The sequence below is a fragment of the Xiphophorus couchianus genome, chromosome 4, assembly GCF_001444195.1.
Source record: "Xiphophorus couchianus chromosome 4, X_couchianus-1.0, whole genome shotgun sequence".
Taxonomy (NCBI): domain Eukaryota; kingdom Metazoa; phylum Chordata; class Actinopteri; order Cyprinodontiformes; family Poeciliidae; genus Xiphophorus; species Xiphophorus couchianus.
This window is the reverse complement of record NC_040231.1, coordinates 3,033,517-3,060,252: the sequence shown is the minus strand read 5'-3', so window position 1 is coordinate 3,060,252 and position 26,736 is coordinate 3,033,517. Positions and strand designations below refer to the sequence as shown.

Sequence of the window (26,736 nt, the reverse complement as noted above, 5' to 3'; positions counted from 1 at the left end):
TCTGTTCATAAATCTTCAAAGCCGGGATCAGCAGCAGGTTGAGTGAAGACACTGAAGGAGGGAGAGTGAGGCAGATGGAGAAGAAACGGTGATGGGGAGGGATCCAAAAAAAACACAGCATGGCGGGTGGGAGAGCAGATAGAGAGAGGGGAGTGTGTGTGTGTGTGTGTGTGTGTGGTGGGGAGATCCATCCACTAACGCAGAAGTTTCAGCTCCGCGCTCCACACACAGCCAGGACGAAGGACAGAAAGCACTAACAGGTGAGCTGCCTCCTCCTCTTCCTCGTCCTCTTCATCATTCTGGGTGCAGAAGTTGTTCAGGTTCAGGTGTGAACGTTGATCCGCTGAAGTTCTGGGTCAGATCAGACATGGGGGTGTGCAGGAATGCAGCGTTTCTCTGATTTAAGAAGTGAAGGAGGAGATGTTCCAGATTTCTGCTGTTGTGTTCCTGGATGCTTTTCTTTAGTCCTTTGTGAGCGCTGACACAAAGCATAATGCTGGCTGTGAGGATTGAGCAGTCGTGCTGCGTCGGAGCAGCATGCATTATTTATCTGCACCGATCTCCAGAAGCAGCGATGCCCCTCCGGGGGCAGGGGGGCTTCGTACACCCCGCCATGTCCTCAGAGTGTTAATATCTGGGATGATTGTTGAAGTGATGAAGTGTTGTGTGAGTGGAGAGCAGACGGACATCTTTTACATTTCCTCCTCTTGACTGAGGAAAACCTTGCATAGAGAGTTCTGTGTGTCAGGATCAGACATCATATGGATTATTAATCATCATATGGATTATTAATCATCATATGGATTATTAATCAACATATGGATTATTAATCATTATGCATGGGGGAGACATCGGAGAATCCCTGTGAGTGATCCTGAGGTGCAGAGATGTCCCTCATCTCCAGGCGGGAGTTCCTCTCCTTTTGTCTGCAGATCCAGTCTCTGAACCCACATCAGTGTTAGCGCCGCGTGCTAATCATCCGGCTCACCGTGTCACATTACACATTTGTAAGCACATATGCTTGTCTTATTAACAGCATCTGTAGGTGTGTGTGTGGGTGTGTGTGTGTGTGTGTGCATCCAGGTGCTTCTGAAGCCCCTTACTGAGGGCTGCTGGCAGCTGCTCATGCCATGAGGGCAAACAAAGACACCAAGATTTATGAGACACAAAACACACACACACACACAGCATAGATGTAATAAACTTATATTCAGCACCTGAGAGTACAAGATGTGATTCTGAATAATCCAGACGAAAACACCTGCAGCTGATGTAGATTTTTCTTTTCATATAATATGTGATAGAAGAGAAATATGTTTTATATTCATGCTGCTTCCATGGAGCTTCGGTTTGAAAGTAGCAGCAGATGGTTTCAGTCAAAGTTATTGTTTAATGTAAATAAAACCACCTGTATAAACACAGACGGTTTGGCTTGTTGCTTCCCAAGTCAGAAAAACTTGACCTTTGAGAAGCAATGATTACAGCTAATCAATCTGGGAAGGGCTGTAAGGGCATTTCTAAACAATTAAACGTTCATCATTCAAAGAAGTTTTCCAAGTTTGAAACTTGGCACGGCGCTGAGTGAGTGATGCTTTGGGCTTTTAGCCACAGGACCAGGCCACTTCTCTGTCACTGAGTCGACCTTGAACTACCAGAGTATTCCAGCGTTCATTATGTGATCCCAGCTCCCCTCCATGGTCATTAGCTGGGAAATGATCCAAAAAACAGCTGCAACTCTACAAAAATGGGATAAAAATGAAATAATAAAGGTGATGGCCGTCAAGTTCAGCCACCAACCGTAGAAATTCTTTACTGTGGCTTTAAGACAACAGAAACAATCTTCTGTGAACCTCAAAAAAGAAATAAAACAACGTTGGAAGAAAAAGTGAGCCAAGCTTTTCCCACTTCAGATCAGATTGTTTCAAAACTGATTGTTTCTTTATAATTAAACATGGTTTTTTTCTTCTGACTATTCAAACAACCCAAACAGAGTGAATAGTGTAAAATACATTCACTTAGGAAAGTTTGAATTATGGAACGAACCGCTGCTTCATGGTCAGGCATGAAACGAGGGCACTGTGAAGAGACGGAAAAAATGTGCATAATCCGGCGCAGACATAAAAGTAGCAGAAACATCTGATCAAAAGAAGGACGAGGCTTTGTTCTAAAAAAAGAAGTAAAGCTTTAACTTTATTTTTGTATCCCGCTGCTTGAACAAGAGACCCTGAGAAAGCGACAGATACAGTTTGACTTAAACTGTTGGTTTAATGAAAAAAACTGCATAAATAGTGAAGATTGTTGGACTTCTGGATTTGTCCAAATCATGTTGATACTTAAAAACACTAATAGAGTCACTGAGATGTTGAAAGCAAACATAGAAATGTGTTTTCTATACAAAAACTGATCATTTGTGACACTTTGTCAAAATGAGAAAGAAAACTCACGTTTTCCTCACTATAAACAGGGAAAGGTCTAATAAGAGCTAATTTGATTATCTCCCAATATTTGTGCAGCACATTCTGCTAAAATGTTCTTTAGTCAAAAGTTTCACATTCTGAATGAAGGATTTTGTGTGCAGTGCATCTTTTTCAGATTTCTCTTCCTTCAACATGTTTGCAGGAAAACATACATAATGCCATGTGTGTCACCATATTTGTTTTGCCGGGGCAAAAGTGCCGGGGCACTTTCGAGCAAAAGTGTGTTTTGTCAAGCTTTTAGCCATCATAGAGGAGCTTTCATATCTGCTTCATTATCATCTACTGGGCAAAGAGATCTGGATGCTGCTGTGACTTACTGAAAATCAGCAGAGATTCTGCCCTGTTCAGGGATTTTTCACGTCTGTTTGCAGTTTTACCACAAAAAAATATGCTGTGCTGAGCGCAGCGAGAGGAGTAGCTAATTGTGTTGTGAAGGGTTTCAACGTAACATTTATCCAACGTCAAGAGTTTCTTCATGAACATCCAATAATCTGAACAACTGGTGTGATGGAGGGCTTCATCTGCTGCTGCTGCTGCTGCACGACTTTCTGAAGTTTCGGACAATAAGTCGTGTTTAACCAGCAACAGTTACTCTGGCAACATGCTCCACATAAAGCTGAATGTGGATGTTTTTTATTTCTTTTTTGCAAAGATGCTTTTGCTGATGTCAAGCACAACTCTGCAAACAGCAAACTGAGCACTCAAAGCAGTTCGCTCCGAGTTTTCCGAGCCTGAAAGCTCAAAGTGGATCCCACACAGGACAAAAAAAAAGCAGACTGAAACCAGAACGAGATTATTGACCAGCCTCAGGAAAGCACATATTTAAACAGGAGGCAGCAGGAGTGTGAGCATGAAGTGCTCACACTCCCATGGGATGATGGGAACACAAGTTGGATCCTTTTAAACTTCACACCTTGAGGTTTGGATCAGTGAGAGTAAACCCTGAGCAGGAAGAGGTGACTGTGCTGCAGCGGAGGACGCTTTGAGCTACACACTGTCACCATCTGATAATCCCTCGGTGCTACACTAATCTGGCTCCTGCAACATCCTGAAGATAACACACACGGTTTCCTGAAACTAAATGTCTGCCTCCAATACTACATGAAAAGAAATCCTGTGATTTTCTTTTAGCTGGGTCATCGACTTGGACCAGAGCGTTATGCTGCCTTTCTAGCACATTGTGCAAATAAGAACAAAAAGAAACAAATCCAGCAACGAACCAGCAGGCAATACTCCCAGGTCCTGGTACAGATAGCAGCAGAGAAGTTTTAGTGACGTTTTAGTTTTCATTCACACCAGTACTGTTTAGTTCGCTTTAGTCCAACTTCAGTCCATTTGCCTAGAAAGTCCAGTTTGTTTGGGAGGTGTGAATGCATAATCGAACTCTGGCTCGTCTACAAACTTCGGTGTGGTTGTAGCAAACTCTGGTGCGGTTTGAATGCAAACAGCAAGCGGACTGGTGTTTGCACTTCCTGCTCTAGAAGCAGGAATTAGCGATAGCGATAGAAATGCCTTGTTGTCCATTACCAAAGACAAAAGAGAAATCAGGTACTCAGTTTGATTGGTGAACGAAATTGTAACATTGTTAAATTTTCAGCTGCTGCATTTTTCTTTCACAAACCAACCAAACCCTTTGAGTAGCCTGTTCCCCTCCATGCCTGTGGAGGCGCTGTAACAAGAACCACTGAAGGAAACAACACAGAAACCTCTGAAGACACGGAGCTCAACTTCCTGCTTCATGAGATATAAATAAAAATGGAGTGGCGTCAGATTTTAGTGGTTATAGGATTTCTCTTTTGTTTTGGTAAAGACCACAAGTCATTTCTGCCGCTAAGCTAATGTGTTTGTTTTGTTTGTATTTACCCAGAATGCCCTGCGGTGTAGTTAGACTGCAGGGCATTTTGACGCATCCGCATAAGAGTTCACTTGAAGTGAACCGAGACCCAGGCGGATCAGAGTTCGATTTCACATTCACATCTCCCCAAGTGGACCGGCCTATCTGGGCAAACGGACTGGAGTTGGATTAAAGCGTACTAAACTGGGCTGGTGTCGGAGCTCTCATTCATTCATCGATGTTGCAAAGCCAGAAGGAGAAGAAGCAGAGGATAGCAGAGAGTCGGTGTCCTGCCAGCAAACACAGCAGGGTTTGATCCATCCGTGACAGACGGGACACGGCGAGGCAGCAGACTGGACTCCATGACTGCCGCTCTGGCTCATTACGAGTGTGATTACAACCACCGAACACACACCAGTCATGTAAGAGGCAGTGCAGGATTGAAATGTAAACGCATGGCTGAAGAAAAGAAGAAAGAGACACAAATACGCCTTTAATTCACTCCTGATTCAGGCTTGTATTTGTCAAACATCTGATTATTATCGTGCTTTCTAAAAATTCAAATAAATAACTCAAACGGAGAAACACATGTTGACCATTCGGCCGAGTTCAGAGATCCAGTTACCCAGTGGTTTTTAAGATGAATCCACCTAAAAATGTTGGATTTTAAAGTCAGTGCTTTGTAAATTGTGATCTGGAGAATATATGAGGTTTATATTTCATACAGTATGTTGGATGGTCAGAGTGAGACAGGAGCACTGAAGCAGCGTTGCTCTCCAGAGACTGAAAGCAAACTGAAAGACCTTGAAAGACAGAAAGAAACGAGTGAAAGCCTGAGAGAGACGCCAGCAGCTCTGCAAGGATCTTTGCTTTGAATTACATGCTAGCACTGAGAATACCAACAATACTCTCACGCAGATGCTGTAGCCATGGCTATAAACAGTTAGGGTACATTCACACCAGCTCTGTTCAGTTCGCTGTAATCGAACTCTGGTTCATTTGTCTAGAAAGTGGTTCGTTTGGGAAGGTGTGATCAAACCTCGGTCTCTGTTCAGTGAAATCTGGTGCTGTTTCAATGCCTGTGTGAACGCTAAGGGGGCTGGAAACCGCTCCAAAAGCAGGACGTGGACCACAACGCAGGGCATTCTGGGTAAATATAACCAAAACAAACATGCTAGTCTAGCATGGGAAAAATAACTTGTGATCTTTTACCAAAGACAAAGGAAAAATTCTACAAGTTAACTTGTGTTCCCATCATCCACTTCTCACACGTTTCATTTTTGCTGACATTATGTGAAGAAGGAAGTTGCACTCAGTGTCTTCATCAGAGGTTTTTGTGTCGCTTTCTACTGTGTTTTATTTTGGTGCAGCGCTCCCACAGGCGAGGAGGGGAACAGGTTTTTCAAAAGGTCCGGATCGTTTGACTCCGTGCAGAGAGGGAGAGAACCGCAGCAGCTGAAAATGTAGCAAATGTTGTAGTTTTGGTTCCCAATAGAACCGAGTCTATTTCATCATAAAGTGTGAAAACAGCCTTAGAAAACCTGATTCTGCTCCAGGTTGACTTTGATGAAAACAACAGTTAGAAAGCGGATTTGCATTCAGAAGTGGGTCTCCGGCTGTAAGTCCTGGCTTACACCTCAGCGTCTTGTCTTTCATGTTTCTTTTTGTTTGTATTCGCGTTGCTGCCATGCAGGCCGTCCCCAGGCAGGTCCTGGTGTCTGCAGCTGTCAGATGGTGACATGCTGAGGATGGAGGACGAGAAGTGGCCGAGGGAGGGATTAATGAGCGGAAAAGCAGCAGCGGGGGTCTGTCACTGCACCTCCAGATAACCGCTCCCTCAGCTGCCTTTCACTCCGGTCCCGAGTGGCCAGCTTGCAGCTTGTTGCTGCGTGTCTGGGGTGGAAATGCTCAGTACCCTCTGCAGATCTGCTCCGTTTGTGTGTTTCCTCTTTGTGCGTTTGGAGAGGAAGGAGGAGAAGCAACGATACATGGCATCAGACCTCAAAGTGCTATAAAGAAAAGGCTAAATTCAGAGGAAGAAAACAGGAACAGGAAGTGTTTATGAAACTCATGTTCTCAGGTTTGACACCCAAAATGTTTTCCCTTTGTTGTCTGTATGAGAAAAGACAAAAGCTGCAGGAAGACAGTCAGGATAGGAACTCTGCAAAAACACAAAATCCTAAAAAAGTATTTTTGTCCTTCTAGAGCAAATTTCTTATCAAGCATGAAAATGGAACAAGACATTTTGTTATAAGTTGAAATGTGTTATTTCACTTAGAACCAGGACTTTTTCACCAATATTAAGAAATTATTTAATTATAACAGAAACCTAAGTTACTTTTAAGTTAGTTTTGTCTTATTTCAAGTATAGTAAGACATTTACACTTGAAACTAGTCAGTACCAATACTTGGTAAAGATTTTGAGTTTTGCAATGTATGAAAACCCTAAGTAAAATTACCACAGTTTCTGCATATTTACTCAAACATTTTCAACTAGAAATGTACATTTGAGTGAAAAGACAAAAATTCAGTTCAACTTGTCTGCGTTTCAAGTCCAGAGGCGGTATTAAGTATCAAGTAACCTAGTGCCATTTAATATCACAATCAAGTAATTATGTTAACTTCAGTTGTTATGAACAATGCTGTAAATATCAGACTTTGCAATTTAACGCTGTGAAATTGGGTCTCTGTCTCTTTAAGAAGCTCCTGCTCTTTACAGCAATGCTTCTCAATCTGCCACTTGCAACTGTTCTTAGGAGCGTGGGACTGTTAAGTGGTTTCTATAATCAACTCATTAGACTCAGTTCCACCAGAAGTTTTCTAATTGCTGCTGCCACTAGTCTAGAGGAGCTGAAGGGGAGGAGTTTTGTGGAAATAGGCAGAGCTTTGTGAGAGCAAGCGTTTAGACACCCAGAATGGTTGCCATGTGAGATTCAAGGATTTCTCAAACATGCAAGAAAAATATCAAAACAATCAAAGGTATAATTTTGATGAAGGGATGAAATTATAACATGATATATTTTACATAAATCCCCCATTTAATATCTCTTAAAGCCTCCATGTTTGCTTATTCTTCAGGAAATTTGTTTGAATTTCATGTAGAATTTATTCAGCACAAATTCCAAATTATTTCTGCTCTGCTTATGTAAATGGGAGTTATTCTTTGCAACAGAAATCTTTACTCCATAAAAAGCTCAGAGTGTAATTATTCAACCTGCGGTTCCCAGGCTTCACATCCTTATATCACCTTTATGTTTTCTCGTCCTGATAATGAAGCTTCACGCTCCGCTGCACGCTTTGATGACCAGCCTCAGTCCAAGTGCTTCTTCTCATTTTGACTTTCAGTCCAGAGGAGAGGGGCTTCGCATGCGCCCTCCCTCAGATCACTGCACCCGGATTTTTATCTCCCAGCAGGCCGCTGTCCGACGGCGGCGGCTTCAGAACATCAGTCACACTCCGCAGCGTTCAAACACACACCAGCAGCCTCCGTCGTTATGGAAACAATAAACTACAGGGATCTTTCTATCGGGAAATGTGAGCTGAAGCATGTCGGAGCAAACCAAACTGAAAAAAGTTTAAATGTTTGGTTTTTTTCACTTGAAATCAGCCATATTGATGGTTGAACATATTGATTTCTTTGCATTCAATTTTTAAAAATGTTTCATTGGTCAGATCTGAAAGGTCACTGGGAGGCGATGCTTCATATGTGCATCACACAGAGGACTGAACTTGACGAAATGCAGCTGCGCACTGCAAAAACACAAAGTATTTTCAGTCTGTTTTACAGTACAATTGATGCACTTAAAATAAAACAAATAACTTATAGGTCACTTTTTAGCAAGAACACAATTTTCACACTCATCTTTGAAAAAAGGATTTTCCATATGAATGTGGCAAATACGATTGTAACAACAACAAAGAAATAAATAACTGGATAATTGTCCCATTTGTTATTGCTATAAAAATGTCGTTTTGAGACCATTTTAAAGTAAAATAATGGTGATGGCATAATAATAATAATAATAATAATAATAATAATAATAATAATAATAATAATAATAATAATAATAATGCAAGAACACATTCTCAAAGAAAGAGAGAAAAACAATAAATTATGCACATGGAAATTATTGAACTCGTTTTAATTTATCATGTGATTAACTGATTTATGGCTTATTGCAACATTCCTAGCAATCACTCGTGGAAAATAAAAGCCTTAAAATTTCTGCTAAAGTTTGTGAGAAGCTTTCTGTTTTGGCAGGTAAAATCCCATAACGTTTCATTTCACGTCAGTCAAAGACGTGAAATCCTGAGGCTCAACACAACCTCCAATTATCTACTGAGAGCATGAATTATTGACATCTTTGTTTGCAGCAGACACTTTGGGAAATAATGTTCGGTTTGATTTCTCTTTGGGTTTTTCTCGTCTCCAGTTTGTGTACAACCTGTCTGCCTCCTCATGATCCCGTCTAAAAGAGCAGCTCAGAGCGATGGCACGCACCAATCTGAACCCGACCTGAAGCCACCAAGCAGAGGCCTGGTTGTGATTAATTAAAGAATGTCCTCTGTGAGATCTTTTCTTTGACCTCGTTTGAAAATGTCAGGCACACAAAAGACAGCTGGAAACAAAACATCCTCAGCAGCAGAACTATAAATTTTCACTAAATGTGGAAAGTAAGAAAATAAATACGTTATTATTCAGAGCAAGCTAAGCAGCTGCTAAGAGCCTCCACACCACTAGGGGGGCCCAAAGAGCAAAAGCTAGCATGATAAATAAAATAAAAAAATTATTTAAAATATATAAATTGCACATGAAAAAGCCAACTTTTTGTAGTTGGTACTCAAATAATACATTAATCTCTTCCTGCTATTGGCTGCTTAAACCATTGGAGAAATGTAAGATATCATATTTATGAAATTGTTTTCTGCAAATTTTATTTTTATCACCTGATGTTCATTTTCAAATAATTGAAATAATGTGGCACAGTTAAATACCACTCTCAAAATATTTATTTTTTGTTTGCTACTCCTGTAAGTTTAAATTCAGTAGCCATAATAACATGATGCAAGTTAAATACAAAGGCTGTATGTTACACACTTACAGTAGCTCAGGAATCTGGTGTCGATATGTTGCTAATGAATGCTAAATGCAAACATGCTTTGGGCTCCAAAAAGAGTTGGACCGGCCCTGTTCTGTTGGCTTTAATTGTTCAGATTCCACCCTACAGCTTCCAATAACTTGCAAAAGTTTTTATTACATTAGGATAAATCTTCAGCTTTGTTCTATTTGTTCGTTTCATGAACCATTTTCTCTAGTTACGGTTGCTATCACAACAGTTTCCAGTTACTCTATAAAAAAAATCAAGGTCAGATGAGAAACATCTGAAATACATCCTGGAATAAACAAGCAGATAAAACAGAGTCTGAGGCGGAGAGGAGAGGAAGGCTGCAGACTGCCGACTTCTCTTGTCTGTTTCTACAAACTCCTGCTACCTGAGCAGATTTCACTTTACCGCACAAAAAGACGACAAAGAAACAAACGAGTTCCTCAGCTTCCTGTCGGCCTCTTCCAGGCAGCTGCCTGATAATTCAATATTATGCAACCAAGATTTCCATCTGTTAAACTACAACTCATAAATGATGAACTGTAAGAGCTTACAGAAATATAAAGCTCAATGATTTTCTAAAGTAGGAAAATAAATGAAAACGTGCGGAGCATAGAGAAGCATTGATTTCAGGTACAGATGCATCTAGTGGCTAATATCCTGATGCATATCGTAAAAAATGATTTTTCCTAAATGTGGAACAGAATATGCAAACTGTTGCCCCGTCTCCAGTTGATTTGCAGCTTTAATTAAAAAAACATCCCACTCTGCTAAGAACTCGGCATGAGTTTTATGAAAGCATATTTATAACGAGATGCAGAGCAGATAGAATCACAGACCTCAGACTATTTCACTGGGAGTTTTACAATTTTCCAACACAGGGATACATATCAAAATGCTTCTACAAACTTTTCACTTGGACAAATAAACATTTTTGCTTATTTGTCGGATTGCGTGGGTCGTATCAGCAATTAACAATTTTCAGATCAAATTCTGGACTTCGACTAGGCCATTCTAAAACATGAAAGTTCTGTATTGTGGATTTTTAGGTGTCTGAACTTTGTAACATGGCACCAAAACACTTAATCTGTAGGTCAGACTGTAAGTTTTAAACAAAGAGTTGGTAGCAAAGAAACTACTAGTGAAGTAAATAATCTAAGGCTGGATTTATCCATTTATTGATTATTTTTAACCGCTAAATATCACATTGCAAAAATAAAGTCTTACCAAGTGTTTTGTTCTAGTTTCTAGTGTAAATATCTTAGTGCAACTGAAGTGAGACAAAACTAATTTACACATAACTTTACAAGAAATAGAAGCTTGAATAATGTAACTAGAGCCAATTAATTTAATAATGATTTTGAGAAAAGTAGATTATTTCACTCATAACAAGAAATAATGACTAGTACTTTTCTATCAATTTTAAGGAATTATTTACTTAAAATAAGCTCCTCTATGTTGCTGAAATGTTACTTATAAGTTAGTTTTGTCTTATTTCAAGTCTGCTAATATATTTGCACTAGAAAATAAACCAAAAGTACTTGCTAAGATTTTGTGTTTTTGCAGCTCCAGCAGCTAATATTTCTGTTTATTGAAATGACTGAAAGACGACCCACAGCACTTCACACAGAGTGATTATTTTTCATCTGGACCGAACCCGTCTCCCCTCAGATGATCTCAGCCCGTCGTTGCCTTTGTGCCTGCCTGCTTTTCATGGCTGCATGCTGCCGTTCCACTGAAAGTCATTTTTCAAAGGCGCTCTTTACTCCGACGGCAGAGGGAGACGAGGAATCGGCAGACCCCATCCTGCCTCCGCCTTACTGCTGAGAGGATGGAAGAACGGAACCGGTCAGCCTGAACCGGCGCCGCACAGCAGAAGACTGAACTCACAGCAACACCTTGATCAATCGTGAAGGAGTAGAAATGGATACAAAGACAGTTTTTGGCTTTTACTAAATCCAAATCTGTCTGGTATTAGCAGGTCACTCTGTAGGACTGTAATCTTTAAATAAAAAACACTCAGGGAGCAATTTTGTGTATTTTTTAAAAACATGCAGCTGTGAAAATCATTAAATCTGAGCTAAAACAGAGAATATTTTCATTAGTAGGCTCTACAGGCTGTTATACAGAGGCAGGTTGCAAATAGTTATATTTATTTGAACAATGTTTTAGAAAAAAAATAATTTTAGGAGTAGTTTTACTCCAATGTACTTTTTACTTTAACTTGAGTAATATTGTTCTTAATTATTTCTACTCTTTAGTAAAAATTTCTGGATAATTTATCCAATAAAAAAAATCTTTTATAAACATTTTAACCAAATATGCGTGAGACGTCTTGTTTTTATACCAGATTTGTTTTTCTGATGTCATTTCCTGTCTGCTGAGCTTGTTGGAGGTTAATAAGATACAGTAAACTCTACATATGGTCACTGGAAATAGATTACGGTGTGGAACAGGATTAGGATCACAGGGAAAACATTTAGTCTAAGATCAAAGTCGGAATTCTGAGAAAAAAGAAATTTAAGATTATAGTACAAATTCTAATATCAAAGTCAGTAAGTGGCTATTTTCTAACATGTACACATTATCTACTATTAATTTAATGTAACATTTAATATTTAGGAAAAAATAGATCTATGTGAAGAAGCGTTTCTTCTTCTTGAGTGTTATTTTTTTAATATTTTTGTTATATTTTGTCAGTTTGGTGATAAAATATTAAATCAGATTGTTTATGATTCGCTACTCAGAACTTCAGTGACATTTTCACCACAAACATTTTGTAAACTTTTTTTTATTTTTTTACTTTTGCCTGAACAAACGTATATTGAAGTAGAGTTACTCTCACTGGGGTATTTTTGGCCACTCTGCCACCTCTGCTGCTGTAAAAGTAAAAGCTGAATGAAGAATATTCTGAGAGCTAAAGAACCATCTGCTAATGATTTCATCATCCAAACAGCTGGAATATCATAGTTCATGTAAATGGAGGAGCATGGAAAACAATAACTCCTGTCTGTGTGTGTGTGTGTGCGTGTGTGTGTGTGTGTGTGATGAGTGTCTCTTTGTTATGCTGTGCAGGCTGGCGTCCTCGTCTATACAATGCAACAATAGATCTGTGTGAAGCTTTGATCTAATGAGAGAGAAAGGGGCGACAGAGCGGAGTGGGAGATTGTTCAGCGAGAGAAGAAGAGATAAAACGGCACAAAGAGACTGAAGCAGCTCATCCAAGGACGGATTTGATTTCAGCTCACTGTACAAAGTGATTTAAAAGGTTTTTTTCTTTAGTTTTCTGAATAAAAAACTTTGCCATAACTTCTTATTATTAGATGAATTGCGAAAGCTGATCTCAAGAAGGCCTAGAGTTAAAAATAAGTTATTTTTTAATATGTGGGAGTCATTTCCATCCTTTTTTTTTTTTTAGGAAGACGTAAAAGGGAGAAAAGCAGAAATTCAAGAAAAAGGCAGCTAAAAGGTGCAACAGATTAAGGAGCTTCTAATGAAGCATGAAATATAAAACGTAAAATCTTACCAAGTATTTTTGTCCAGTTTCTAGTGCAAATAATGTGTTTGAAATAAGAAAAATAATCGTGCAAATAACTTTTCAGCAAAATATAGGAGCTGGGTTTCAGTAAACAAATTCCTTAATAAGGAAAAAGTCTTAATTTCACCTGCAAATTATTTCACTTATAACAAAAAAAATGTTCCTCATGTTACAAGTGAAATATGTAAATATGTAACATGTGGAAAATGTTTCTGCTCTATATGAAATAATCTGCCAGTAGAACTAGTACATCTTCATTAATATTAAGGAACTATTGACGTAAAACAAGCTTTTATATCTTGTTGAAAGGTTAGTTTTATGTTAATTTTGTCTCATTTCAGGTGCACTAAGATATTTGCATTAAAAAATAGACCAAAACTACTTGGAATGATTTTGTGTTCTTGCATTTTAAGCTTTTCTTTCAAGCATACACCATTTTTAAGTTGGCTAGTTTGAAGTTGCAGGCGTCACACATAACATTGATTTTAGACACATTCTTATTTATGTGTAAAATAAAAATGTTTCCACCACATCTTACTGCTGATGATGCGAGCAGCGGCCATATTGAAACGTAACTCGGGTTCAGAGTTGCTTCCAGTTTCCCAGTGGGAAATCCAACGTTTGCAGACGTTACAGTTGATATTTTTAGACTCAGATGTTGGAATTTCCCACTTCTGAGTAAAACTGGAATGCAGCATCATTTGGTGAGAAACAAAAACATTTAGAAAAAGTGGTAATTAATTTTAACCATTTATTATCCTTAAGTGTTTCAATTAATGCTTCTAATTTGAAAATAATAATGATGGCTGTTTTATAACAGCTTTCTTAATAAAAATGAAACCTCCTGCAACATAGTTTCCTCCCCCTCACACACACACGCTCACACACAAGGTCAGTTATTTTGCAACAAATTTCACCGAAGTTTCAAGCGGAAGACTTAAAATTTCCAATCATAGCTGTGGGATAAATTCGACAGCAGTTAAATCAACTCCTTTGACATTTAAATGAGGAAACTTCAGCGAGTTCACTGCAGCCGCCGGAAACTCGACATCATGTTCCAAGAGAAGAAATAAAGTTAGCAGAAAGTAGAAAATCCTCACAGAGCAGGTGAGAGCTGCAGGGTGGCTGTTGAGCTTCAGTTTGAGAGCTAATGTGTTTGTTATCACCTGCAGCAGATGGCCCAGCATGCAGGACACACACACACACACACACACACCTACAGACAGGTACAAACTACATACATATTCCTACATGAAAAACTCCCAGCAGAGCAAACACAGATCTTTTCATTAGCAGGATCTGTTTACTTAAAATAAAAGGAGGCGCGCGTGTGTGTGTGTGTGTGTGTGTGTGTGTGCGTGCGTGCGTGCGTGTGCGTGTGCGTGTGTGCGTGCGCGCGTGTGCGTGCGTGTGTGCGCGTGCGTGTGTGTGTGTGTGTGTGTGTGCGTGCGCGCGCGCGTGTGTGCGTGTGCGTGTGTGTGTGTGCGTGTGTGTGTGTGTGTGTGTGTGTGTGTGTGTGTGTGTGTGTGTGTGTGTGTGTGTGTGTGTGTGAGAGTGTGAGAGTGTGAGAAGGCACATTAGAAAGAGAGAATGTCTCAGATGTGTTGGACCTCAGTTTGTATTCAACGATGGATTTAATGACGGTTTTAATACATTTTAAATCTGAAATAAAAAAATGATAAACAGCTGGTTACGTTTTTAATCCAGCGGGCGATGAAGATCCAGCTGTTACTGGGCGAGAGGCGTGGAACGTTATGCATCGGTCGAAAAACTGTTTCATTGCTTTAGTGCTATAAAACATATGGCAACGGTCAATGCACTGCAAAAACACAAAATCTTACCAAGTATTTTTGGTCTAGTTCCTAGTGGAAATATTTTAGTACACTTAAAAAAAGACAAATCTAACTAAGCGCAAGTTACACTGCCAGATTATTTCACTTGTAAAATGAAAAAAATGTTGTTACAACGTCAGTGAAATAATCTAGCAGGGGACCAATACGTTTTCATCAATACTAAAGGAATTATTCAGGTAAAAATTAAAAAACTGGTCCATAGTTAGTAAAATTTGTGTTTTTTGCAATGTATATAAATCTGAATTAGTAAAAATTAAGTGCTTTTTATTTGATTTATATTTAAATTTTATCATTTTTCTTTAATTTGCCTCATTAAGACTTTTCTTTTTGAGTATCATGGTCAGATTTTGTTTTTTAACTTTAGGTCCACTTCCTTGATTTTAAACCTTAGTTTTAGACCTAAACGTTTTAGACCTAAGTAAGATAGTCCAAAGATATTTGGACTAGAATCTGGACAATACTTGGTAAGATTTAGAGTTTTTGCTGTGGATAAGTTTTGTTCTTACGTTTCCTGAAAACAGCACAAGTTTAGTCAGAACATTAAACGGGTGCGTTCCAGTCACGTTTAGCTAGAATGCTGCCGTATTTTTATTTCCGGCCTGTTTTTCTTGGAGAGCTGCAGGCTGGTGCAGTGATGCAGGTTTGTTTCCTAACAACAGAAGCTGAAAAACCCAGTAACCTCCATGTTGTGCATTTTACACCAACAATCAAATCCATCTAAAACTCAACATTCTTCTGGCTGATACGTGAATGAACATGCAGTTTAGAAAGCACATTTTCCTCAACCTAGAAAATGACATAATGTTCAGATTTCAGGGTAAAGAAGTTATTAATGTAAACTCACAGTTGTACAAAAATAGCCATGTACGCACACCCGTTTCCTCACACACACACACACACACACACCAAAAGCAGCCTACGCAGTAAGAAAACAACAGAAAAACACTCATCTCCACCCACACAATAAAGTTATATAGGCCACACAGACATCTGTACACCTTCATGGTTTGTATTAAATCCCTTCCCACAGGAAATTCTGCATTTCATCTGGCTTCTCATTAACACTCCTCTGTTTTTGTGTCTTTTGTTTCCCTTCCTCCTGCTGTCCTCCTTTTCAGGTCGTCTCCATCATTGGTTATTGATCTGTCCACAGGGAGGACACATCTACCGTTCCCTTCCTTTTATTTATGGATACAGGACAGATCTCAGGGAGCGAAACAAGAATCTGTACTGTATTGTTTATTGGGGAAGTTTTCATACAGTGTGGTTACTGTATGTTCATAGCTGTTGTTGTGATTAAGGTGAATATCGGTGTGAAATATGCTGGTGGCCATTGTTCCCTGTGGTGAATGGATCCACTTAACATTGGAAAATAAAGCTGAGCTCATTTGATTTATTGATCATTTCATTTAAAATCTAAACAAACTGTTTTCTACTTAGTGCTAAAAAGAATATCTGCTACTAGATATGCATTCTGTTGCCTCTTGTTGCCTGTATTGAACAGAGTGTGGAGAGACAATATGAAGACATGCAGCTGATAATGGTCTGACACTGGGAATCCAACCCAGTAAACATAGAAACTTCCCAGTTTGCAGTAATTTGACTGGTTGTGTAACTATTCAACTGGGCAGGGGAGTTTAAATCCACTGCAATATATTTTTTTAGGGTTCCTCTGTTCTCCTCCGTCCTCCCCTGGGTGCTCATTATGGAAGAGGTTTGTTTGATCTATTCTTTCATTTCAGTTTGAACCTGAAGCAACCCGCTCTCTGCGGAGCGCTCTGTCGACACGGCCAGTTAAAGCTGCTGCCATTACACAGACAAACAGACACTATTTCTTAGTGCGAGCTGCCATTATGCAAAGGAGCTGCGTCCGCATCCCGCACCTTTTCTATCAGGCAGAATCTGCAACAAGCTCGATCTGCAGCGCTGCATGGATTTCTCCCTCTGCTGATCTGGGACAGCTAATCAGACAAAAACAATCAGTTGAAACTCAGTGCCCTAGGTATAATTAACAACTATAATTAGCTTCTATTTAAAGAGGTTTATTTTGCGTAAACATACAAGAGAAGCGTTTAGTTTCAAGTGCAAATAACTCAAGGTTATTGGAGGGAAAGCAGAACACATTATTTAACAGTTTACAGCAAAAGCTGATGTGAGAGAATGTTAGACATCCAGAATGTTAAGCAGAAAGTAATTTATAACAAATCATGACCACTAAAGCTTCTCACTTCATGGTTTTGTGACACGTTTCCCAGCTCAGTCAAACAGGCTCCAGCAGCCGCAGACAATAGATAAATCATGCTAATGACTTCACTGCTCTGTAACTGCGACATGCATGTTTATGTAAATATTCAAATGAAATATAAATCACACAGTTGTGTTTTCTTTAGTCCCATTGAATCTGTAAAAGAAGCAATTTTTAGGAATCTAAACTGAATAAAAGGAAGTTTCTTAATCACCATCCAGTTATTTTCAGGCTAAAAGCTTTTCATGACAAGACAAAACTAATTTCATCCAATGACATTATTGCATAGAAAGGAAATAAGGGACAAATTCAAAAAAGTTTTTTTTTTGCCCAGTATATGTGTTCAAATTAGAGAATGTGCAGCCAATTCAGCAAGCAATCTCATATTTAACTTAACTACTTTGAGTGCTGTTAATGGAAAATCCACTTTTATTTATGTATATTTAAATAAATTATAACCTAAGCAAAATGCTTCATTTTCTAAAAGGCCAGCACTGTTTGTGATACAAACACTGGGATAAATGTCAACTGTGTCCTGAGAAGAAAAAATTACTCCTTTCAACATGTGATATATTAATATTATTAATAAATAATCTATGAATCTGTCAAAACCATTCGTAAAACATTCGTAAAACAAAATACAAACCATCTGATTTCAACAGATCCTGGGTTTTACAGTTTTGTTCAGTCAACACAGATGGAGATTATTGAGTAAATGTGTATGATTTTTTTTATTCTGAACAACAAAAATACAGCGACTGGTTTCCACGTCTGTCTTCATTACATTTGACTAAATATAGCTAATATTTTCAAAAAAGGAGTGACGCAAATCCTGCAGTTGAACACCAACACAATAAAAATGCTTAAACTATTTACGTTTCTTTCTAGAATGCAAATCTGCAAACTTTTCTAGAACAGTTTAGATATCCCATGTCATCAATAATGACCATTTATTTTACTAAAATATTGCATATTGTTGTTTACTGTTGAAGCTGGCAGTTTTGTGGTGCCTGCAGACTTTCAGACTCACAAGAATCTAACAAACTAAAGTCAGAATCTCCAAAAATCTTCATTCAAAATTTAGATTCGTCTGGATCTAAACTTGCTGTGATGCATTAAAAACATAATCATCACCAATCTAACATGATTATTGAATCCTGTTGTCTTGGTCAACAAGTGATATATGTGCATCTTTAAGACAAATGGTTGCAAAGGTTCAGATTACGGTGCATTTATAACTCAAAATGCATCTTAAACTCATATTTAGCGCAGTCAGCTAACTTTCACATGCATTTTTCATCCATGAGACACACAGCTGGATGATTCTTTGACATGTTATTTTCTTTTAATTTGCTTAATGAGCAGTTCGCTCTCATGCCTCATTCAGGGTTTTGTATGACACAGAATGCTAATTAAGACTGATAAACCGCCCTGAAAGCTGCAGCATCGGCTGAACTCTGCTGGAGCGTCACAAAGTACACGATAAGCTGAATCCTTGTTTCTTTGTTTGGGTGGGGGGCTGACACCTCCACCCATCTGCTCTGTGTTGCTTCATCACAGCAGCACAACGAGACAGAGAGAGAGAGAGAGACGGATAATTACATCCTCAACTGAGAGCCATGTGGTTAAATGAGTTAATGCGGCTCGGTGAATTTTAATGAGCGTGTTTGTACTTCCTGTTCTGTCATTTATATTAAAATCCAATAAAGTACATTTGTCTGCTTATGTGATTGTTATGCTTGTGAAATTATAGCCAATGCTGATGCTTCCTGTTGCTACTGCTTTTATCAGTAAAATAAGTAATATTTTCAGCTTCTGACGGCGTGATAGGGCCACAGCAAAAAAATCATGCCAATTTCTGAGTTTTAAACTACAGAAATTTTCTAGAAAAAACTCCATAATTTTTAGCTTAATATCAGAATTTTTGGAGAAAAAAACTTTGACATTTCTGAGTTTAATATGTCAAAGATTTGCTAGAAAAAGCTCTTAAGTTTTGAGATTAATTTCAGAAACTTTTGTGAAAAAACATGGAAATTAGTGAGTTTTAAAAGTTGAACATTTTCTAGAAAGATCTCAGAAATATTGAGGTTAATCTCTGAAATAAAATAAAAAAATAGATTACAGAAGTTGAAAATGTTCAACTTTTGAAACTCAGAAATGTCCTTGTTTTTTATAGAAAGTTTCTGAGATAAAGTTTCTTGGTGGAAATTTACTCTTCTTTTTCATTTTTTCTATCTACAATGACCCTAATATGCCAGTGTAATTATCTCTACCACTTATTTATTGACATCCTGATTTTGTGTAGAATAGGTTTAGGTTTGTCTTATTTTAAGTGAACTAAGATGTTTGCTTTAGAAACTCGACCAAAATATAAAATAAGATTTTGTGTTTTTTTCCTGTGAAGAGTTATAGGAAACGTCTTTAGTTTAAAAATGTGGTGTGTTTTCAACACATACTTACTGATGTAATGACAAAATATTCTCTAATAAACAATACCATACATAAATAGGAAAAGCATTTAGCATCTCTAAGGCGACTAACATGAGAACTGATGTGAGATTCATTAAATAATCAGGGACCCAAATTATAATGAAAAACTTTATTTATTTTCACAACTTATTTTCCACCTAGTAGCTCTCTAAGGGAATCCTAAACGCTAAATCTAACGTGTGTCTCCTCTTCTAAATAATTGTCCCCGTTTACCTTTTCTCCAGGTAAAATGTTGCTGCATTCGAGCGTTCTGATTGGCCTGCTGTGCCTGGGCCAGCCCGGCGGCGCCTGGGGATTGGCCCGCCTGCTAGACCACGCAGAGCTGCGCTCGGCCTTCTCCGTGTCGCGCACCAACAGCATGGAAGGTGGACCGAAAATGACCGTGACCTTTGACATGGTTTACGTCAACATTGGCGGAGACTTCGATGCCAAGGCGGGATTGTTTCGCTGCCGCATCCCCGGGGCGTACTACTTCTCCTTCACGGTGGGGAAGTTCCCCCACAAAGACCTGTCTGTGATGCTGATGAAGAACAGGAACGAGGTGCAGGCCATCGTCTACGAGGAGAACGCCGGAGAGGAGAGAAAGGTTGGCTGGAAAGAACAGCTCACTTTCAGTTTACAGGTGTAAACAGAAACTGTATTTAAGCCCCAAAATCTTCCCACATTTTCAATTTAAATCTAGCAATCCAAGCTGAGCTCCAGCATGTTTGGTCAGCTGGTGTTACCAATGTACGAAACCCCTTGTTGCATTTTTGTTGGCTGAGCAGGAGGCTCTACTAATGCTTTTCAAAGATGTACCGTTGTACATCTTTGCCATTGTCATGTGTGAGTATAAACGATGAGTTGGGGGGCGTGGCCAGCAGCAGCTGATTTTGATTTAAAGTGACAAGACGCTTTAAAACGACTCATTCTGAAGGGAGATATTTGTAGGCAGAACTGAGCTGACTAAAATCTCATTGACTGAGGATGATTTTGTGCAGAACAAAAAAAATGTAATGAACATGTTTTGTATAGGCCATAAACTTATCCCGACATGTTTAAGGAAGCATAATAGGTCACATAAGGAGCAGTATCACGTAAAATCGACTTTTTTGAGCTTTACATCATGTTAGAATGTTATTCCCTCGTAAAAAACATCAACATGTATGGCCTTGAGAGTGCTTGAGAAATCCTTTCATCTCCATGGCAACCATTCAGCTGGGCAAAACGCCTGGGTGGACCTAGCCCTGCCTTTGAGGTGCAGCTCCTCCCCCACTAAACTCCTTCAGACTAGCCAGCAGCAATTAGCAAACACCTGGTGGAGCTGTAAATCAGCTGAGCGCATTATAGGAGCTACTTCTCAGTGAAACTCTGGTGAAAACATTAAAGGGTTAATAGAGGAGCCATGCTGTGATGACTTCCTGAAGGCATAGTGTCAGAAAGAGCAGGAGCTTCTTATAGAGAAAGAGGCCCAATTTCAAGGTGTTAAATATTAAAGTCAAATTTCTTTTAAGTCACGTTTGACACATAGAGCCTTTTAATAACAACTGAAGGTAACATAGTTACTTGATTAAGCTATAAAGTGCCACTATGTGGCTGGAAAACGCATACTGCCTTTATGGTTTCTGACCGTCTTCCATCATGTCAGCGCTCAGTTAAGGCCTTCTGCGTTTATGTTTACGGGAACCGATGAGTCATAGAGCTTATCCCTCTGTGATTGGATCATGTTTCTGGATTTGCCTCCCCAGCTGCGATAACACCATCTGCTGAAATCCTCAGGTGCAGAGCCAGAGCGTCATGCTGCAGCTGGAGTTCGGGGACACCGTCTGGCTCCGTCTCCATGGCGACCCCCGTTACGCGCTCTACAGCAACACCGGGCACTACACCACCTTTAACGGCTACCTGATCTACCCCGACACCTACAGCTACCAGACCCACCACCACCAGCACCAGCCCATCTATAACCCTCAGCAGGATACAGAGGACGCCAAGTCCAGGCCAGGAGACACCGAGAAGGAGGAGGAGGAGGAGAACAGCCAGGAGTATGATGACGAAGAGGACGACGGGAGATCCGCCTTCTCCGTGGGCCGCACCCAAAGCATCCTGGGAATCGACCAGGTGGGGGTACCACAGCACCGGCCAATCAGCTTCGACACGGCTTTCGTCAACATCGGCGAGGACTTCAACGTGACGGAGGGCGTGTTCACCTGCCGCGTGCCAGGGGCGTACTACTTCTCCTTCAACGTGGGCAAGCTGCCCATGAAGACGCTGTCCGTGAAGCTGATGAAGAACCGCCTGGAGGTCCAGGCGATGATCTACGACGACAGCCAGGGCGAGAAGGCCCTGCAGAGCCAGAGCCTGATGCTGGCGCTGAAATCAGGCGACGTCGTCTGGCTCTACTCCCACCAGAGAGACGGATTCGGAGCCTACAGCAACCACGCCAAGTACATCACCTTCACCGGTTTCCTGGTTTACCCCGACATCAGCCCCAGCTCCCCCACCACTGCCACCACCAGCCAATCAGAAGCCGCAAAGAGGCCCTAACTGCAGCTGGGTGGCAAATGACTGAGCATCCTGGGTGGGATTCATGTTCACACCGCGAAAACACAACATCTTACCAAGAGGTTTTGGTCTGGTTTCTTATTACACTTGAAATAAGACAGAACTAACTTACATGTAGCTTTTCAGCAAAATAGGTAGCTTGTTTTCCGTAATATGTGGAATAATTCCCTGTATGTGGAATCCCAAAAATTTAAATGGAACCATTTTATGTACTTCTTTGCACTACGTTCATCAAACTTTGGAATCTAAATTTTAAATAGACAACATGTTGAAGCCATGGAAGATGTGAAATAAGTTTGATGTTCTGTTGTCTGAAGTCTACATTTCTAACTGTTTATATGAAAATTGTCTCTTTACAGCTGATACTATGTAATATACACACTTGAGTTCATGACAAATGTCCTCTAAGGGACAGCAAAAGAATATTCTGTTCTAATATTGAAGAAAAAATTCTGGTCCTAATGGCAGATTATTTCATTTCAAACAAGACATTTAATCCATCAGTTGTACTATTTTTAAGCAATATTCGTGAATTATTGACCTAGAACAAGCTCCTATATATTGTTGAAAAATTGCCTGCAAATTAATTTTGCCTTAATTCAACTGTACTAACATATTTTCTGTAGAAACTGGGCAAAGCTACTTGGTAAGATTTTGTGTTTTTGCAGTGAAAGTCACAGAGGGTATCAGGAATAATTCCTTCTCAAAGTCAAAGGAGTTTTGGACTCAGAACCTCAGAGAGAATCTATTTAGTTTATAGCTAATGGCTTCCCATGTCAGGAGTCCATCTCACTTGAGTGTGAATATTTCACTCTATAATGAAAGTTCCACTACGTGTTGGATTATGCACAAACGTTGCAAAAGTAAGAAAATCAAATTTAGCCCCACTTCAAAATAACCTGCTAGCATAATTTCAATGAGATCAAGAGAAAGTGTTAGCATTGGTGGTGGGCACCGCTAGCTAAAATGTTAGCTGTGCTAACCCTAAGGGGCTAGTCATAACCCTTCTGCTATTGGTGAAGTGCTACACCAACATGGTATTTAGAGGGAGCTAATGCTAAAGCGCTAACGTCAATTCATATTATATCTGCCCTTGAAAGACTACAACGCTAAACCACCAATTAAATATGACATTATAATTTACATATTCTGTAATTATACGTTGTGTTATGTTTATATTTTTCTCTCAAGTTCCGTTTTTATTTTGTTCCTCTATGTTTTTTGTTTGAAATAAAGTTATTGGAGCAGGGGTTGAAACTGACCCTGAGGAAAGGAAACAGTTGCTGCGTAAACAGTTTTCGCCCACTTCAAAGTAAGAGCATGAATATAAACGTCTAACTACTTGAAGAGTTTTAAACTGTCTGTGACTTAACGTTCAACACATGTTGAACTTTATTTAACTAAACTTTCCCAAACAGCCAAGTAAATTATCCCTTTAGAATCTATATGGACAAATGAATTTAGGGGAAGTGAGCTAAATGTTTTCAAAGTTAGCAAAAGTGCTAAATGAAACATCAGATCTGCTATTAGCAGATTAGCAGAAGGGTGCCCACCACTGGTTAGCACAAATATCATCTATCTGCACTTTACTAAATAATTAATTCTGGTTAAATTAGTCAGGTCCAGTCTAAATAAATACAAACTGAAGCCAGTCTGGGTGCAGTTTTCTATAACGGATCAATAATAACTGTCAACAAAACAACAAATGAAGTTTTTAAGTTCCAAGAAAATTTAAGTGACACTAAAATGATAATCATCTGATATGCTTAATTTTTACAGACTCTATCCACAACTGTACAATAAAATATAAAGTAGTTTATTTTAGAAGCTTCTAATGTGGACTTAATTCAAAAACGTCAACTAAGCTAATGTTCATTGACAAGTTTGGTTGAATCATGAGCTAAAAATGCTGTAAAATTAAAGCATTTCTCTGTGAAATAGATTTACCAAAGAGTTGGACATTCATAAATGGTCGTTTGATCTGAACATTTCTGCAAAGTAATTCGAATCGATTTAACCTTCAGTGGTTTGATAAGCACGGATAATCAGAATTTTCATTCTCTACTGAAATATTCCTTGAAGTGTTGGCTTCCTGTCAAACGTTTGGTGTTTCTGCTTATAAGTAAGACGTCTCTTTACTTGTTTTACTTGTTTACCGCATGTAAATTACTGTGAACCGTGTTGGGCTTTTGTGTCAAAATGAGTGTTTTCTTTCCAATATTTGGGAGCTCGATGTTGTCTCTCGGTCGCAGGGGGAGCGGAGGATTCCAGGACAGAACTGACACAGATTTGGAAGAAGAGCACAACTCCGTATCCATACAACTGTTGACCACCCGCCTCCTCCGAGCCTGCGGGGATCTGGGACATAATTTGATTTCTAATTCTAGCAGCATTTATTTCACGTCTTCAGACAGAGCCCACTGTGGGGAAAATTGAATTGCTTCTCCCAGGCTGCAGTGATGTGCATATCTAATTTCACACCGCTAGGAATAAGATTATACAGTTCAAACTGTCATGGACCCTTCCCTTATCAAACAACCCGATCCTCTGGAGGACCGCAGGGGTTCAACTTTAGTTTTGTTGAACGTTTAGATGTTTTGATGACATTGGTTGAAAATTTATGAGATGCAAACCTTTGACTTTACTCCAGTCAGTCAGTATTTGGCAAAAGAAAACTGAGTTAGAGTTAGGAATCAGCAGCGGGGAAACATGTTGGGAGAGCGTTCCACAGATCTGCAGGAAACTGTTTGAAAATGTTTGCTCTATATGCAAATCTCACCCAGTTTTAAATGAGACGCCATTTAGAAATCAGGCTGGAAAAAGGCGCTTGCTGTGATTTCTGTTAGAAACCGTAAAGGCAGGAACACTTTAGCAAAGCAAACCACTGAAAACTCATTTCCTCTGGATGTGTTTGACAGAGGAAGTGGACTAAACATGAAAACATCTTTATGTCTAAAGATAATGATAAGCCTGAAAATATGAATTTTCCTGTCTCACTGATTGCTGCTTTCGAAAGCTTTAAGGCGGCAGCGACTTTTAGGAAACAAACTTGCGGTTAATTTTCTCTCCCAGTAAACTCTGAGTTTCTCCTTTAGTCTCAGAAGAAAGCTCCCTCCATCTCAGCCTCAGCGTGAGAGCGGCCCAGATCGATTCAACCGGCCCGATGCAGCTCAGGAAATCATGTTTGTTCTGTCCACAACCCTCCAGAATCATCCAAAACCCACCAGAACCCATACGGAACCATCCAAACCCTCCAGATCCCTTAGGAGCCCTACAAAACCCTTAAGAGCCCTTCAGAACCCACCAGAACCATCCAAAACCCACCAGAACCCCTCCGGAACCATCCAAAACCCACCAGAACCCCTCCAGAACCATCCAAACCCCACCAGAACCCCTCCAGAATCATCCAAACCCCACCAGAACCCCTCCAGAACCATCCAAAACCCACCAGAACCCCTCCAGAACCATCCAAAACCCACCAGAACCCCCCAGAACCATCCAAAACCCTCTACAAGCCACCAAAACCTCTTCAGAACCATCTAAAACCCTCCAGAACCTACCAGAACCAATCTAGAATCTTTCCAGAACCCTCCAAACCTACAGAACAATCTAGAACACTGCAGAATCCTTCAGAATCTCTCCAAAACCCATCCAGAACCACCTAGAACCCCTGCAAAACTTCCAGAACCCTCCAGAACTTATCTAGAACTTCCAAGGCCCATCCAGATCCCCTGGCGTGTGCAGCGCTCAGAGACTTGTGTTATGCATGCATGTAACTGAAAACAAAACATCTGAGGAGAAATGCTTTCTCATGATCGCATGTCCAGCTTGTGTGTGTTATGTGTACAGTTCCTGTTTCTGATGCTTTAGGTCAAAAATTGTGTATTTAAAAATAATTTCATTTATATATATATATATATATATATATATATATATATATATATATATATATATATATATATATATATTCCAATTTCTAGAGTTTTCCAAACAGTTTTGTCGGGTCAGAAAAACCCCCTGGGTGATATTTTGCTGTCTTCTGTAGTCTGCCCCCAACTATTTGAGATGTTAAACGGATTTTTACATGTAAAGTGAATGCGACGGGAAAAAAAACATTCGTTGAAATAAACAAGGACAAACATCTTGGACTGTCCTGGTTTTATCCTGCAGCGCCACCTGGCGTTTGTGTGACTTTCCTGCATTGCTTTTAAATCCAAAAGTAAATAAGTAGCAATATATTATTTTGAAATTCTCACACTATAATAATAATAATAATGATAGGAACAAAAACTTTAGGGCATGCAGTGGAAAACTGAAGACAAATATAGAAAAGTATGTCAAATACTGAAGTTTGCTGAATAACTGTCTATTATTAAACTGTTTTTCTTTTATTACTTGAGACTATTTTTAAAAAGTCTTAACAAAAGCATTAAACTATACAAATATATTTAAACTGTATCACCAAATTGCAGCTTTATATTTAAACATGTAAACAGTTATATTTAGTTTACTTGATGCTGCTTCTTGGCCAGGACTCCCCTGAAAAATAGTTTTTCTTATCCTGGTAAAATAAGTTATTTTACTATTTATTTTACTTAAATGTTTTTTAATCTAGAAAAAGTTGCAGGTCAGGAAAACTGATGGCAGGATATG

The 26,736-nt window shown here is 39.4% G+C and overlaps 1 protein-coding gene across 1 annotated transcript; it reads left to right on the top strand.

The window, feature by feature from the left end:
* The first annotated feature begins 3 nt into the window (after window positions 1-3).
* Window positions 4-26,229, top strand: c1qtnf4 (C1q and TNF related 4). The gene is given in 5 exon segments (XM_028014278.1): window positions 4-260; window positions 19,767-20,128; window positions 21,301-21,439; window positions 21,442-21,473; window positions 21,580-26,229. Coding segments are annotated over 4 exon segments (1,014 nt in total). The 5' UTR covers window positions 4-260; window positions 19,767-19,771; the 3' UTR covers window positions 22,066-26,229.
* The last annotated feature ends 507 nt before the right edge of the window (window positions 26,230-26,736 follow it).